Raw genomic sequence first — 17,965 nt, forward strand, 5'->3', positions numbered from 1 at the left:
AGAATCCTGAAAATACAGATTAAGTACACTAGTATTAAAGATGCTATCCCAGTGTACTGCAGCCTTGTTGAGGTTGACAAGATGTTGACTTCAGACAGGAAACAATGACTTATGTTAGAACTGCCTACAAAGTATTGACATAAGAAATTTTAAAGTAAGTTTACAGATACAAATACTGAAATCAGTTGGAGAATGGGACTAAAATATAGTTGACTAAAATATGAAATAATGGGAGAGACTTGTCAGTTTAATTTTGTGGAACTGTAATTACAGAATAAGAAAACAGAATGTTACTTAATTGAGATAAACTACTGCTTTGTCCTTAGAGAACCTGCTTTAATGTAGAGATATGTCCTGGTTGAGTGGAAAAGGCTTTGGCTCTGGAGTCTGACAGCCCCGAGTCTGTGGCTTATTTCTGTCACTTCTTATTTGTGTGACTGTGGGCAAGGTATTTAGCTTTTCTGAGCCCTAACCTCCTTAGCTGTAAAATGTAGATATCACCTATTTTGTCCATTTTATGGAGTTGTACAAATACATAGCTAATACTTTTTAAAAAGCCTCACAAAACAAGAAATGCTTAAGTTTTTTTTTTTCCTTAGGTAAAAATCACCTGAAAATAAATGCTGATATAATCAGTCTTAAAAAACACAATTATTATTCTAAGTATTTCATCTTATGGTCTTGTTTCTACTCTTTAACTTACTAAAAGTAAAACCTCCTAATAGCACCACTGACTGGAAAGGCAAACTTCAGCCCAGCTGAAGTCCAGAGTGTCACGAATTATAAGTGGAGTTTGAAAATATGGAGATTCTAGAACAATTAAGTTACTGTATACACTGACCTCTCTCTTCCTTATCGATATAGGCTTTTTAAAAACTGTAAAATTTGGGTGGCTCAGTTAGTAGAGTGGCCAACTCTTGATTTTGGCTCAGGTCATGAACTCAGGGTCCTGAGATCCAGCTCTGTGCTCAGCAGGCTCTGTTTATCCTCCCTCTGCCTTCCCCTGCTTTCTATCTTCCTCTACCCAATTCCCTCATGCCCTCTCTCTCTCTAAAACAGCTAAGTAAATCTTAAAAAAACTAAAAAAAAAAACAAAACAAAAAACAACTGTAAACTTTGGAATCACATATTGAAAGCAAAATGGCTAACTAATGGGTGCAATCATATATGTCTTATGAAATACCACTGTGACTATAATTCAATCAACAGTCTTCCTACCCCCATTTTGTTAGCTGCGTGCAATCTGAAGCTGTAAGTCTTTCCAGGAAGAAGGTTGCTCACTGTACATTCTACTTCAGAACCTTGGTAAACTTCTCTTGGTTCATCTTTTTCTACAGGAGACATTTCTACACCATAGCAGAAAATGGGTGATCCACCATCGACCAGAGGGGGTCCTAAAGGTGGAAAGATTTATGTAGTTTAACAAAAGGAGTATATTTAGTACTAACTTAATAAAAATTTATTACCAAAATGGAAATTACCCCATCGTAACTGTATTTCTTTTGCTTTGGGTCTACCCTGTAATCTGGGAGGGAGGCATGGGCCAGGAGGCACAGCTGGAGTCTGCACAAGTAAAGATTCAGATACCTGCCAAAACAAAAGCAATAACAAAACAAAAATGCCCCAACCAAATAATCAGACTGCTTTTGTTAAAGGAAAATAACGTGAACATAAAGACTGCGCCAATAATTTGAAATTCTACTTGACTTTCAACTGAAAAGAAATAAAGTTCTAAATAAAATAAAAACCCAATTAAATCATTAAAATTCTAACTTTATAGAGATAAAGACACATTCTATGTGACTATTATACACAAAGAAAGTTACCAGAACACCCCCCAAAACTCTTCCTTTTCGTCTTTTCATAATTAAACAACAACAGCAAAACAACCTTCAACAATCCTAACGGACATTATTTTTGACTCTGTCCAAATGGATTCACAAGTCCCTTCTAAAGAAGGATGTTTTAACATTCTGTAAATACTGTTTGCTATGTTTTTAGGAGATTTAGACTGTTTTGCTTACTTTACAGTATACTGTATTTTTAACCTACATACTAATATGTATATATAATCTTTCCTTTCCTCCTAAAAATAATTTAAAAATTAGGTAAGATTTTCCAAGTATTTGGTATCTCCAGGTATTTAGTATTATTTTAGTTTCTATACTATCTAAAAATATATATTTTTTTATTTTAAAAGACTTCTCTTAAAAATACTGACACACAGTGCCAGATTCCTTATCTGTATTGTATTAGTTTTCTTTCTAAGCATAAAAAATATCTGATCATTACCTTATTCAGAAAGGTATCTTATATAGAATGCTATAATGCTGAATCAGAAAATTAGAGGCTCTTTTGGGGTACAGTGGATTTTCTTTTTTAAATCCAAGAAGATTTTATTAGATAAAATGAAGCAATTGGATCCCAGGGCCTGTGGGCAGGACTTGCACTCAGTTTCATAATATTCACATTTTCAACGCAATACTTATAAATTTATTTTTAAAAAACGCACCTTCAAAAAAAGAGGTACCTTTATTGCATCAAATTCCATTTGAAAAATATTAATATGTGTGCTCCATGAACACATGCTTGGTTAAATTCATTAAAAAAGAAAAATCACTCCTATTAAAAAACATACCTCTCCAGAACATTACAAATATTTCATATATAATCAATGGCACACTGAGTCCATTTTGGTTAGTGGATCTCTAATAATAACTAAGAACTTTTCTGCAACAAGTAAATATCAGAATCTGTGTTTAAACAGTAAATTCTATTTTATGGTTTGTCCTCATACACATAATTTATGAAGCAATCACTCTACAATTATTTCTATCTCTGTTAGGTATGGTTATTAAGCATCATCCTAAAATTTATCTTTATAAATTTTTCTGCAACATTTCTGTGTATTTGTTTTTCCAAAACTAAACACTAACCAGTCAATACATATTCACTGAATATGGATTATCAGCCAAGTACTATTTGTAGAAATCCTGGTCACTATAAAATTAATCACCTGGGTTATAGAAATTACTTTGGATACAAACTTGAAAAAAAATCTACATGTAAGTATTACCGCACTCTGTCCTCCATCGCTGATGCAGTAAACTCGTAAACGATAGAAACAACCTGGATTCAGTCGATCACAAAGATGTTCTCTAGTAGCTCCACTGTATATCATATCCCATTTGTTTCCTGTAAGGTGAAGAATTATGTTCAATCAGCCACAAGGTAATGTTTAATGTTCTGGTATCACAGACACAGCAGTTATCCTAGCTTCACTAAGTTAAGTGTTTATGTAATTTGTCAGAAACTATTTAAACTTGTTTCGAATTTCCTGGAGATAATCTAATTTTATTTTACAGCTTCCTAGACAAATCTGTAAGCCTTTGTTGAAATGAAATATCTCTGTAACTCTGTACAAGCTTTGGTTTACATTCATAATTTGCTTTTTAAATGTGTTTAAAAGCATTTTAAATGTGTCTAATGGTCCAGTAATGACATTATAACACACAAAGAATAGAAAGAACAAATAACATAGGAAGTTTAGCCTTAATTAAAAGACATTATTTTGCAGGAAACAGTTCATTGCATAGAAATAAAGACTGTTAAATGTGTCATTCAAAAACAAAGTTCACGAGGCACAAAAAATATTACTAAAACTAGAACAACATAAGTTAAATTTTACAAGATAATTTTTCTCTGATATGTCTGGTTATAAATCTAACTGAATAAACCTTCAGAAGACTTTTTAGTTCAGATATACTGGAACTGAGCAAAGCAAACAAATGAGAGAGGAAATAAAATATAAATGTAAATTTAATAATATAGGTGTTCAGCAGTCTTAGAGATTATAACTTAAAGTGGATCATAACAGGCAAAATACTAACTGCTACAAACAAAGGAAAAATAAAAAGTGAAAGAAAAGAGATCATATAAAATGCAAAGTCATGAAGAGCAGAGGCAGACTGGTATAAATAGAATAAATCTATTAATTTTTTTTTTAAAGATTTTATTCATTTGTCAGAGAGAGAGAGCACGCACGTGCTGAGAGAGCAACAGGCAGAGAGAGAGGGAGAAGCAGGTTCCCTGCTGAGCAAGGAGTTCAATGCAGGACTCGATCCCAGGACCCTGGGATCATGACCTGAGCTGAAGGCAGATGCTTAACTGACTGAGCCACCCAGGTATCCCTAAATCTATTAATTTTTAATAGTTATTCTTACCATTAGAACCTTCTGCCATCTCCACTACATATTTATTGATGGCTGCACCTCCATTGTCTTTTGGTGGGTCTATCCAAAAAAGTAAAAAGTGGTATTAGGCAAAGTACATATAATTAAACAGTGACAGAAATCCTAATAAACAGAATACCACACCTCAGACTGTTAAAAAAAGAGAATCACCTGTAATACTTTTTTAATTAGTACCAGCATTTTAAGTGGTGTATAAACAGATGTTCAATAAATGTTTTATTTTTTTTTTTTTCAAGTTTTATTTATTTAACAATCTCCACACCCAATTGTGGGGCTCGTTTGGGGCTTGAATCAGGACTGTGTGAGATCAAGACTTGCATGCTCTTCTGACTGAGCCAGACAGGCACTCCAACAAATGTTTGTTCTAAGTGAATAAGTGATTTTCAATTTTCATGAGCGCTAGGATGACCCAAGTAACTTTTTAAGCTATAATTTTAGTAATCATTCATTTCACATAGTGCTACTTCTGCTCGTAGTCTTACTGCAGGTTCCAAGTTCTTCCTATAACAAATATGAACTCTGTATTTGTGTGCGTGCAAAGTTTTCCACAAAAAAAGATATCCAAACAATGAATGAGTCTCACATTTCCTATTGAACTTGCTTGAGCTAACACATGTACCCAACTATCCTAAGAATTATCTTAATATTCAAATCATTTTAATCAAATAGAAAAGTAATGATGTACAAATATGCATATCTTACCCCAAGTTATTTTAAAACTGTGTGAATGTATCTTTCCTTTAACTGAAGGCTTCACAGGTACTCCTGGTTTATCAGGGCATGTAGTAAATTCTACTACTTCACTTGGATTACTTTTACCTTCTGAGTTGTAAGCAATAACCTGTGACATAAAAAAACCAAAGACTTAAAACAATATTTGATACCTAATGATAATGACTTAATGAACAAAGTGTTGAGAGATAAATAAGATCAATCAAATTATAAAGGTAAGTTTTCAGACTGTGATGGCTTGGTATGTGAGAACTGCTTGTCTTCAACAGGGACTCAGCATATATGAAGAATATTTAGGTATAATACCCTGTTAGAGTCAGTTCTGGGAATATAAAGAAGTTTACATCTAAAGTTTTGATACTAATCAAGAATCATCATAGGAATAAGCTATAATCTGATGATACTTGATAGGCTTTGGGCTTGATTTACTTATTCTTTTACTATTCTTTGAGTTTTAAAAAGATGTCCACAAATTCTTTGAATTTCCTTTATTCATGTGAAGACAAATTCCTCTTACCTTTGAATTGTTCTTAATAACTTGCTTCTAATATAATGTAACAGAAAGGAGTGTGTGTGGCTTCCCTATACAAAAATCCATTTGCTGATGAACTAAAGCTTCCGACCAAAAGTCAGAGAGGAACTGAGGGCTAACAAGCAACTTGAGTGAACTTGGGAGCAAATCCTCCAGCCCCAGTCAAACCTTCAGATGACTGCAGCCTAGCTGGCATCTTGACTATAACCTCACATAAAACCTTCATGAGACCCACTCAGCTAAGCTGGTCCTGAATTCCTGACCCGCAGACCCAATACTTGTTTTTTTTTCAAGTTATTAAGTGGCACAGCAATAAACACAATTCATATCTAAGTATTTTGATATCTGACTTTAGAAATTCAATATATATTTTTACCTTATCTTGTCTACTGAACTTAAAGCTCCTGAAGTAAAATATCCAACTTGATATGATTTTCTCTTTTCTAAACCTGTTCCATCTTTGCTCTTTCTCATCAGCAAAAAGTCTACCTAGTTGCTCAAGTCATCTACCTACTTCTCAAGTCAAAAATCTAAGAAACATCCTTGATTCTTCCTTTTCTAAACCTACAACTTAATTCTATTAGCAAATCCTGTCAAGTCTACCTCTACTTTTCTGTTTTCTATTCCTTCTCTCAATTCTATTTTCTACACAACTGCCAAAGGGACTTACTTCTTAGCTTGGAACCTTCCAACAGCTTCTCATTTTACTCAAAATAAAATCTAAATTCCCTATGGCCTACAACACCCTATGTGATTTCACCCCTGCCTACCTCCACTTTACAGTCTTTTGCATTAGCAGTTATTTTCCCTGCCCCAAATGTTTTTTGTTCTTGACATGCTAACTTCTTCCGGTTATTCAGATTCAAGTTTCATTTCCAAAAGTACTTCCTTGACTACCCAATCATTCTGTTACCTCACCCTAATTTGATTAATCCACGTAGCACTTATCACCATCTACCATTTGCTTGTTTACTGTCTATTCCCCTAACTAGAGTATCAGTTATTTTGATTATTGTTATATTCTTAGTGTTTAGAACAGTGCTTTATTATAGAATAAATGCTCAATAATTACAGGATGAATGAATGACTCAAGACAAGCTCCATTATATGACATGATAATATACACATGGATGTAAATAAATCTACCCCTAAATAAATCATGCGGCTCATGAGAATGCAGTAAAATTCGGTTCAATTGTTCAATTTTGCTCAGGCTTCCTCAGTCTTCCCATACACGACAATGCATTTTATTTGCTGCTTTATAAACTGGACCACAAAGAGAGTCAAAACACTTCTCAATATGGTACACAGTGTTTACTCAAACCTAGAACTAGAAGAAACTATTAAAGTAAGAAGAGACTCCCTAAAAACGAGAAAGATCCACTAATTGTATTTTTAAGACTATATATTTTGGCACTGCCTCCTTTTACTTCACTTAGCCATGAGGTATTAAAGGTTATAAAACCATATACTTATCTCCCCACCCCCACAATTTTACAAATAATCAAAAACATTCATTCAGTTCCCACCATAGAGGGAGCACTGTGCTGGGAACTCTAGGTTTGGTGCACTCTGTATCTTCAACAAGTTTAGAATCTTTATGCAGAAGACAATCAAGATGTATATGAAAAGATTCAGGCAATAGGAGAAAGATTACTAAGGCATAAAATGGTCCACAAAGGCTTCTGAAGAGGTAAACAGAAGTGATATGAGGTCTTCATGGGCAAGAGCAGTAAAAGGGCAAACCTGGGTAAGAGAGAGAACAGAAAGCCCTGGGTATAGAGCAGAAATAATAGTAAATAGTGAGCTCTGATCAAGAAAGAATAAACAATCAATCTGGTCAGATAGCCAGTTCAAGTAAGGAGTGAAAGACAGTGCATTTTAAAAACTGAATGTGTCAGAATATAAAAAAATCTTATATGAAACTAAGGGATTTTTTTTTTTAAAGGGAAAGCTGTATTTTGGAAAGATTAATCTAGGTATAAAACGGTAATTAGAAAGTAAGAATAGCTTGATAAAAGCACAGAACAGGTTTGGAGATTTAGTATTCTTCAGAACAAAAATGACAGCTGACAGAAAGCAAAGAGATGATGTATCCAAGGGAGAAAGGGGCATAATAAGTTAGGACTAAACTTGGGCACACTTTGATTAGGGCAAAGGAGAAAGGAAGACCTCATAAAATGACACTGGACAAGATGAGGAGGAGGAAGGCAACACGTTTATGTACTGTCACTGCTGCTGACATGTAAGTGTACAAGTGAATTTTTTTTTAAAGATTTTATTTATTTATTTGAGAGAGAGAGAGTGAGAGAGAGCATGAGCGAGGAGAAGGTCAGACGGAGAAGCAGACTCCCTGTGGAGCTGGGAGCCCTATGCGGGACTTGATCCCGGAACTTCGGGATCATGACCTGAGCCGAAGGCAGTTGTCCAACCAACTGAGCCACCCAGGTGTCCCGTATAAGTGAATTTTAAAGATGGAAGATAGGAGAAGCTGATGGATCCCAGATACTAACTGACTGATTTCTCTCCATCTGAAAAAAAAAAACACCTCAAAAAAAGTAATAAGCTACAGTGTAGTATTTTAAGGGTTCTCAGATCAAGGTACTCAGAACTTGATCTTTAGAAGGCTTGCTGCTTAAAAAACTATTTTTCAGGGAACTTTAGGAAGTAAGAAATCGGCCTTCTACTGGCCCGGAGTCATAGTGAGTGGCCACTAGCTTCTGAAGCCTTTAATAAGAAATATTATAATTATTAATAATTATTATCATTTTAAATTTGGACAACAGGTCTCAGCTAGCTTCTAATGAACCATTTGATAGAGTCAGCATTGTACACTTGTTAACCATTCTGAATTTTAACTGATTTTAAGAATTTTGGCTGCTTTCTTATGCTTTAAATTTTAATTTTAATTTTTCTTTTGTCCTTTAAATTTTTACATTGTTCCAATTTTGTTTTAGTATTTTGAGTGTCCTAGGATTGTCTGTAGTGTAGAAACTAGAACTCTTGGCATTTGGCAAACTTGGTCATATTACAATTTTATGTTAATTATATCATTATTTCTTTACAATCAGTAATATACTATCTAGTCATTGTTTTCTGGATTATAGTATTTTGGACTGGACTATAGGATTATAGATTTATAGTATTTTCTAAGCTTTTGCTTAGTAGTCTAAGATTTCTTTAGTGTTAACAGTTTATTTTGATATGTTTTGCTTGAAAGAGGAGTCTGCAATGTCAAAATAGAAAACAATAGGATTTAATGATTCAAAAGCCTGTCAGGTGGCACCCAGCACAAGCAGATTCAAAATGTCCAAGCTTCTAGAAGACCACATAGTCATCATTTTCTATTTTTTTCCCCCTTTAGATCAGTGGTTCTCAAATTTCAGTAAGCCTCAGAATCACTTGGACAGTGCTGAAACACAGACTGCTAAGTCTTATCCAAGAATTTTTGATTCAACAGAACTGAGGGGGCCAGAAAATTTACATTTCTAACAAGTTCCCAGGTGATGCTGATACAATGGTCTGGTGATCACACTTGGGGAACTACTATTCTTGGTTATCACTCTTACGATTTATTATTTAATAAGGTTTTATATAATCCCTTCCTATAAGCCAGTGATTTGTTAAGAGTTTGTTTAGAGACATTGTTTTCCTATACCCTCTCTTGTTACTTGGGGGTACTTTTTGTAAAAGCCTACTGTCTCCTTGGAGATTCTGACTGTATACCCTGCAATCTGAATGTGACTGCCACAGTGAAACAATTTTAAATAAAAATCTGTAATTTTTTAAAATAGTGGATCATAAGAAATTTACTCCCTTATATGTATACATAACATTTTTGTCTCTATGTGGAAATAATACCATGGTGTTACAGGATAGTAGAATTCTAAGAATTTTAATAAACTTACCAAATCATAAAGATCTTAACATTTCCCCTTAGAAAATGTTAATCATTTTCTAATCATTACTGAATAATCATAACAATAATCATTACTGAAGCAAAATACAATCCAACATCATCCTAAGAGGAAAACTGAATGAATGTACTTACTTCTTAAGTATTTCATAAATCTTGTAAAAATATGAAAACTCTATTTGGAAAAAATTAAAATCACTCAGTGTTATCGTAAGTTTTAAAAATGAAGCTGATATGTAAGACAAAGCATAATAAATATAATTATTATGCTCTTTGTAATCAAATCTCATGCTTAAAAATTTTTTAAGGTTCTCAAGGGATAAAATTTATCTTTGCTTTTTAATAGTGAAAACAATTTACAGTAGCTTCTATCATTTATTTGAAATGATTTGATTAAACAAGTACTGAGAAGAAAATTCGAATGTTGAATGTATTAACTAATAAGCATCTTGTATTTTTAGAAAAACTTGGGCACAAAAATGTAGGCTGGCTTATATAAATTGGTATATTGACTAATTCAAGCACTGTCTCTAAGAAATAGCAATGTATATCCCTGATCAAGTCAGAGTTAAAAAATACCCTGAGAATGGATGCTATACTATGAAAGAAAGAATTTCTGGAATCTCCACAGTAGATGAATTTTCAAAGCTTGCTAGCGCTTCAAGTGAGCAAGAATGATACATATAGTTTCCATGCCTCAAGCAAGCAATAAATGACATGTAGAGTCTGTCTGCTTTACACTAGAAATAATTCAGTGTAAAGGCCAACAGGTGAGCTAAACAAGGCAAGTATCTCTGCTAGGGGATAGGTGGGTTGGTTGGAGGCAGCAGCATTTGCCTAGTAGGGACTCAAGCACCCCATATAGAACTTTATGGGAGGGGGAGGAATTTGTTCCACAAACTAAATATAATTGACATAACTGGGGCAAAGTTTCTTTCTGATGATGAAGGGAGCTAGAAATAAGAAAAAGGAGAAAACCAGAATTAACCTGTAGTATTGGATTAAGATCGGAGGTACGTGTGTAAACTCATGGTTTAAAAAAATAGATATATATACGTAGAAATACAGATGTAAATGTGTTTGTGCATACAAATTTTGTATGTGCACGTACACACATATAGCTCATAGCTCAGTCCATTGAGAGGGTGTCCAGGAGTAGTAAAACTGTTATAGCAATAAATATACTTACTTCCCAGATTTTGGCTTATAAATACCATTGTCTATTGAAAGGACCCAAGTGCTTTGAGAAACAAAACAATCTCAAGGCTAAAGAAGGGAAAGTACAAGATGAGACTGGAATAGCATGTGCCAGAAAGGAAAGGTTTCAAAGAATGATGGGGGGCACATTTCAAAAGGATCTGAAAGCCAGCCCCAAGGGCTCCTAAATCTGAAACAATCTGAGTCTCACAACTGACAATCATAAAAACAAAAACAGCCCACTCAGTAAACAGGAATCCAGGAGTTCATATTTACATAAATGAGAAAAGAAAGCTTTTCTTTATATGCCAAATAATAAATGTAGAAGGCATAATAAAATTGAAAAATTTTATTTTTATTTTATTTAATTTTATCTTAGTTGCTACTTGGCAACTATTGATCAGTAATAATGGACTCAGGCAGGTATTATCAATGGATGTTAAAACTAGTACGTGAAAGTCTGACAAAAACCAAGATGTTTACATAGTATTTAGAAAATGCTATTATTAGAAAGGGAAAAGGAAAACCTTATGGTGAAGAAACATGGTAAAAATAACCTTCATCAAGTGAATATCAGTAATGAGACAAAATGAAATTATGTACCACTTGATATAATGTACTTAGAAAATAAAAGCATTACTTTTTCAGATATTGCTAACAAAAAAGCACATTCTGAATGTGTTTAACAACATCCACATTTTAGAAGATGTTTGCTCACGTTATACAAATAAAAGTTCCATAAAACATCAAAACTGATTTGAATTTAAATATATATAGTTTGACAATGTTACACAGTAATACAGCAGTAATGCTCATTAGAAGAGTCAAAACTATTTTAACTTTTTATATTTTTTTGAGTGCAGTGACTGACCATGAGTGGGGAGAGGCAGAGGGAGAATGAGAACCCTAAGTAGGCTCCACATCCAGTGTGAAGAGCCTGATGCGGGGCTTGATCTCACAATCCCGTTATCATGACCTGAGCCAAAATCAAGATTTGGATGCCCAACTGACTGAGCCATCCAGGCTCCCCAAGCCTGAAACTATTTTAGATTTAAAATCAAGGAGTGAGATGTATACTTAGCTTTAAGACAACAGGAACAACAAGAATGACAAATTTTATACGGGCTTTCAAAGCTTACCTTAAATTTATACTTTGTACTACGTCTGAGATTCTTTACTGTGTAAGCAAGATCTTCTCCATCATATTTAGGCTTAAAACCATATCCCTGGAAAGTGAAAATAAGTCTTTCTTAGATGTTTAGCAGCAGAAATATGGGGAATAACAAACATGTAAAAACACCCAGGTCGTCTTCATCTTCTACTGTGTACCAGGTGATTAATGCTCTCTTAAGTGTAATACTCACCTTGATACTTCTATTTTGAATGGACAGATCCATAAATGCTAATGAATGTTTGTAGGGGGATGGAGAACTCCATAAATATAGTAAACAAGAGAAGATCTTTGTGGTGAAGGTAAAGTCAGTCAATGGTAACATCACCATCAGTAAGCGTATCTCTAAAACTAATAGACTTTCCTACACAGATGTTGTAAGAACTAAACAGAGTTATAACCATTTGACATACTTAACTTGCTCTGTGTTTAAGTAAATAGATAAATGGTTGGCTGTGCTGGCAGGAAGGCATGTCACTTAGGTACTGGATTGCTATTCATAGCTCCAGGGACAATGCTTCACTACTTTCCCATTGTTATTTTTAAAAGTTGATATATAATTCACATTCTGTAAAATTCCCATTCAAAGTATGAAATTCAATCATTTATAGTGTATTCATTATACAATTATCATTGAATCCTAATTCTACAATGAAGCCTGTACTTTACTTTTTGGTTAGCAGTCACTTCCCCTCTTTTCTCATTCACTAATATACTTTCTAATAAACTAATATACTTTCTGTGTATTCATGTTCATTCATGTCATGACTAATTCCGTTCCTTTATATGGTTCAATGATACTCCACTGTATGGATATATCACACTTTGTTTATCCATTCAACAATTAATGGACATCTGGGTTGTTTCCACTTTTTGGGTATTATGAATAATGCTATGAACATTCACATACAAATTTCTGTATAAACATGTGTTTTCAAGTTCTCTTGGGTATATAGCTGCGAGTGGACCAATGTATTTTTCACTCAAATTGCTTTAAAGCTGGGGCGGGGGAAAAAAAAAGCTGGGGGAAATTGGAAGGGGAGGTGAATCATGAGAGACTATGGACTCTGAAAAACAATCTGAGGGGTCTGAAATGGTGGGGGGGTGGGAGGTTGGGGTACCAGGTGGTGGGTATTATAGAGGGCACGGATTGCATGGAGCACTGGGTGTGGTGAAAAAATAATGAATACTGTTATGCTGAAAATAAATAAATTTGATTAAAAAAAATAAAGTAGCTCTGAAAAAGCTATGAAACTATGTAGAACTAATAGAAGAAACCCTAACTCATGTTAGTTACATTTTAGCTCATAGAAGACAAACCACTGGAAACCTGATTCTGGTGGCACTATATAATGTCATGTGATGCTCTTCATATCTTCTGTGGTGCTTGAGAAAGCAGTGTATGAACACAGCTGGAAAAGGTGGACATATTATTTCCTTATTTTTTAGAGCTGCTTAGGCTGAAAGGCTGTGGTGATCTCCCCCCCTTTATTTTCCCTAAAACATATATATTTAAGAATATATATTTTCCCTAAAACATATATATTTAAGAATGCAGTCTATACTGTTCCTAGGTGCAAATATATACAAACAAAAAAACAAAACTCCCTCCCACACATCAAGAAAAGACAAGACTGAGTTCTTCCTCATTCCCAGTTCCTCCTAAATAATAACCAACACCAAGGACTCAAGGATCTGGGAAAGGATCTAACTACTGTGGCACTATTTACTTATTTATAAGGATTGATGTTACCTGAAATAGGTTTTAAACACTACTTAAAATATATATTTATACTTACTGAAGTTTCTTCCTCCATCTCTAAAATGTAAGAAATTCCTTCATCTGATGGTGTTCCTGAGGGCTTACTCCATTGTAAGGATAACCAAGTAACACCAGCCTTAGTTAATACAGGACTTGCTGGCATGGAAGGGGCACAGCCTGAAGTGTAATATAAGACTTCTTCACTAAAACCACTGTTGAAACAAATCATTTTTAAGAATGAATGAAAAAGAGCTGTTTTTATAGCTAAAGAATTCAATCTGATAAATGACATTTTCTGAAAGTGACAATTTTTGATAACTAATTATAATGTCTTGGAGTTGATAATATTTTCATGGTTATCAGATCAGAACCTAAAAGTGTATTTACTAATACACTTTTAAAACTGTAGTTTAGGGCGCCTGAGTGGCTCAGTGGTTGGGCCGCTGCCTTTGGCTCGGGTCATGATCTCAGGGTCCTGGGATCGAGTCCCGCATCGGGCTCTCTGCTCAGCAGGGAGCCTGCTTCCTACTCTCTCTCTCTCTCTGCCTGCCTCTCTGCCTACTTGTGATTTCTCTCTGTCAAATAAATAAATAAAATCTTGAAAAAAAAAACAAAAAACAACTGTAGTTTATGTAACTAACATCTTCTCTTACAGCTTTTGCTATGATAGTTAATCCATCTTTACTATACCAACATAAACTAAAGCAGAATTTTTAGTGGATAATTTGGATTCTGCATAATTTATATTAAGTGAAGTGACTAAATAATATATTTGCATTAAAATGTATCTTACCTTGTGCCATACTCATTTTTGGCTGACAGTCTAAATTTACAACCCATTGCTGGTGACAGTTTAGTAATTTTAAATTGCTTCTGTAAGCCCATATAACACTGACAAAATTCTCCATTTCCTTTTCCCTAAAAAAAATTGGCTGATTATTATATATCATGTACATTACTGTAAAAAGATAAATCCACAAAGTTCCTGCTTGATGAATAACTACATATGAGCTGGTATACATTAAAAGTCATTTTGTTACATGAATCATGGATCTCAAAAGAAAGTAGAGATAACCTACATCTTTTAAATGGTACTTTTCATTAAATGCAGAATTTACAAACTAGAAAGTAGGTATCTCTGTATCTACCTTCTTGAACTAAGTACCCTGTTTTAACTGATGCTAAATGTCTGGGTTTAATAAAAGAAGTTCTTTCCATGTATAGACCCCACAATCTCTATGAGGGGACTAGTAATAGCAGAAATAGGGTGATCTTTGATATATACAACTAGCAGTGTTCTCAATCTATGAAAAGTTCTACACAGTTTTAAGGTCCCTAAGTGATTCCCAAACCTCCACCTTAATAGCTGCTAACATCCTATAAAATAAAGATTCTGGAAACACAACTGCCTAGGTTTAACAGTAACAGAACATAAGCAGAGAGAAAAACCCGATTATAGGCAAAGAGAATGGGAGAGAGAAAAGTCTGCAGCTCAGGACAACTAAAGAATGTTAGAAGTTTAGGATGCTACATAAAATAGACACGTTTCTTATTCTCCATCCACTCTTCCCTACTGTGTTGGTAGAGGTAAACGGTGGTTTTAGGGGGACTTCTTCAAAGAAAACCTTCAATCTCTATCTGGCTGCTTTACTACACTTTCCTGATTTAATGGTGTTTACAGTTGATTCTATTAAGTTGTCTAAACAGAAAATTGTATCATCTCTATATAATAATAATTTTTCCCCCCAGCCCAGCCATTATTTGGCTGTACCTGTATGTTCCAAAACATACTTCATTAACATTAAGGTGGGAATGACTGACAACTTTGACTTGTTTCAGCCTTGACTAGAAATGCTTTTATTGTTTAGTGATGGTACTTCACTTAATACAAAAATAACTATCAGATAAGGAATTATCTTCCTTTCCTAATTTGAGTTTTAATTAAGTGCTAAATTTTATCAAATATCTTTTCATAATTTATCAACATATTTTTTTTTCTTCTAAATTACTATGATAGATTTCCTAATTCTAAATTCTCTTAAAACTTCTGGCATAAAATCTAATTGTTTGTGCCTCATTACTCTTTTAATATAGGCATACCTTGTTTTATTGCACTTCATTTTACTGTGCTTTGCTGATAGTGTTTTTTTACAAAGTCTGGTTTGTGGCAACCCTGCATCAAACAGTTCTACTGGTGCCATTTCTTCAACAGCATTTGCTAACTTTGCGACTCTGTGTCATGTTTTGGTAGTTCTTGTAATATTTCAAATTTTTTCATATTATTGTATTTGTTATGGTGATTCATGGAAGAGGCCAACATATCAACATTAACAGGAGTTCAGCAGAAGTGGATTCCAACCCTCATGGATGATTTTGTGGGTTCCAAGACTTCAACAGAGGAAATAACAGCAGATGTGGTGGAAACAGCAAGAGAACTAGAATTAGAAGTGAAGCCTGAAGATGTGACTGAATTGCTGCAATCTCATGATAAAACTTAAGTGGATGAAGAGTTGCTTCTTAAAAATGTGCAAGGAAAGTGGTTTCTTGAGAGGGAATCTACTCTTGGTGAAGGTGCTGTGAAGACTGTTGAAATGACAACAAAGGATTTAGAATTTTACATAAATTTAGTTGACAGAGTAGCAGCGGGGTTTCGGGGGACTGACTCGGGTTGTGAAAGAAGTTTTAGTGTTGGTAAAATGTTATCAAACAACATCACATGTTACAGAGAAATGGTTCATGAAAGAAGAGTCAACTGATGCAGCAAACTTCACTGTTGTCTTATTTTTTCAAGAAGCTGCTGAAGGCACCCCAACTTTCAGCAAGCACCATACCCTCAGCAGCCTGCAGCCATCAACATCGAGGTAAGACCCTCCACTAGCAAAAAGATTATGACTCACTGAAAGCTCAGATGATGGTTAGCATTTTTAGCAACAAAGTATTTTTTTAAATTTAATTTTTTCAGTGACAACAAAGTATTTTTAAAATCAGGTATGTACATTTAAAAAAAAAAAAGACAAGGCCATTGTACCTTTAACAGACTACAAATACTGTGTGGTATATAACTTTTATATGCATTGGGAAACCAAAAAAATTCATGCGACTTGCTTTGAGATATTTGCTTTATTGTGGTTGGCTGGAACCACAATATCTTCAAGGTATGCCTACATACTGCTGAATTCCCAGATTATCAATGGAATTTCTTCTATACCCTCTGGCCATACCTCTTAGCTATGGTATAAGCAGTAGGCAAAGAAAGAATGTAATAAATGATAGTAAAATGAAGTACTGCATAACAGAGCTCAGTGTGCTTGCTGTGGTAGGCTGAATAATGGCCCACAAAGATATCCAAGTCCTAAACCGTGGACCCTGTGAATGTTACTCTATTCAGGGACTGTACAGATGTTATTAAGTTAAAGCTCTTGAGTTGGAGAGATTATCCTGTATTATCTAGGTGGATCTTAAATGGAATTACAAATGTCCTTTTTAGAGTGAAAAAGATGTGAAGACAGAAGAGGAAAAAGGCCATGTGATAACGGCAGGAAGGGCAGAAAAGGCTATCTGATGAGGCCATGTGTTCAAGGTAATGACAAAGTAATGAAGAGAGCCTCCAGAAGCTAGAAAAGTTAGGAGAATGGATTCTTTTCTAGAATTCCTAGAAGAAGCATGGTTAAAGCGACATCTTGATTTTGGCCCAGTGAGAGTCATACTGGATTTCTACCTTCTGGAAATAAAGGAGAATGAGTGTGTTGTTTTGAACTATCAGGTTTGTAGAAATGTGTTAAAGTAGCCATAGTAAAAAATTATACTTGCTTTTAAGGCTGAAGTGAAAAAAAATATTTCCTTCATCAAGATAATTACCCAAGTGAGAACTTTGAGGGGTTTAAGTCAAAAACAAAAAATAAAACAAAATAGGGAGGTCCAGTCAGTAATGTTTTCTAGGAACATCATTAATTCGCTCATGTACCACACTAAAAGCATTCATAATGTTTTTAAAGAGGAAAAAACTATTAAAACAAATTATTTCTGCTTGAGGATAAATACACATAAATTCCCCCTAATTTAAAAGATCCAATTTACTTACCTCATCCCATTCTAAAATAAAGCTTTGGATTTTAGAACCATTGTCACTAGGTGCCTAAAAGAAATAACAAAAAAAAAAAAAAAAAAAGAGAGAGAGAGAGAGAGAGAGAGCACACAAATTATTAGAACTTTTGTAAAAGATACTGTGAGAATCTAATCTGAGCAATCTATTGTGTTGTAGATGTTCTCTGTGGCTTAACTCTGGAAAAACTGCACAGGGAATACAGATATATATGTATTATATAACCCCACAATCCCTTTAAATGCAAGGTAAGAAAACAAAGCAGAGTTTATTCAAGTTTTTCTGAACACTGAACAACTT

The 17,965-nt window shown here is 34.3% G+C and overlaps 1 protein-coding gene across 5 annotated transcripts in view; it reads right to left on the bottom strand.

Annotated features, from left to right (window-relative positions):
• The window catches only part of FNDC3A (fibronectin type III domain containing 3A), a 173,755-nt gene that overhangs the window by 17,424 nt on the left and 138,366 nt on the right, over positions 1-17,965 (bottom strand). For all 5 annotated transcript variants that reach the window (XM_082701580.1, XM_082701578.1, XM_082701579.1 and 2 more), the window contains 9 exons: positions 17,645-17,698; positions 14,357-14,481; positions 13,601-13,775; positions 11,770-11,856; positions 4,956-5,094; positions 4,224-4,292; positions 3,077-3,195; positions 1,482-1,587; positions 1,219-1,394 (listed from right to left, as the gene is read on the bottom strand). In XM_082701580.1, the coding sequence (XP_082557706.1) occupies positions 1,219-1,394; positions 1,482-1,587; positions 3,077-3,195; positions 4,224-4,292; positions 4,956-5,094; positions 11,770-11,856; positions 13,601-13,775; positions 14,357-14,481; positions 17,645-17,698 (1,050 nt within the window). The remainder of the gene's footprint in view (positions 1-1,218; positions 1,395-1,481; positions 1,588-3,076; positions 3,196-4,223; positions 4,293-4,955; positions 5,095-11,769; positions 11,857-13,600; positions 13,776-14,356; positions 14,482-17,644; positions 17,699-17,965) is intronic.

The sequence above is a fragment of the Mustela nivalis genome (assembly GCF_964662115.1).
Source record: "Mustela nivalis genome assembly, chromosome: 15".
NCBI classification, from domain to species: Eukaryota; Metazoa; Chordata; class Mammalia; order Carnivora; family Mustelidae; genus Mustela; species Mustela nivalis.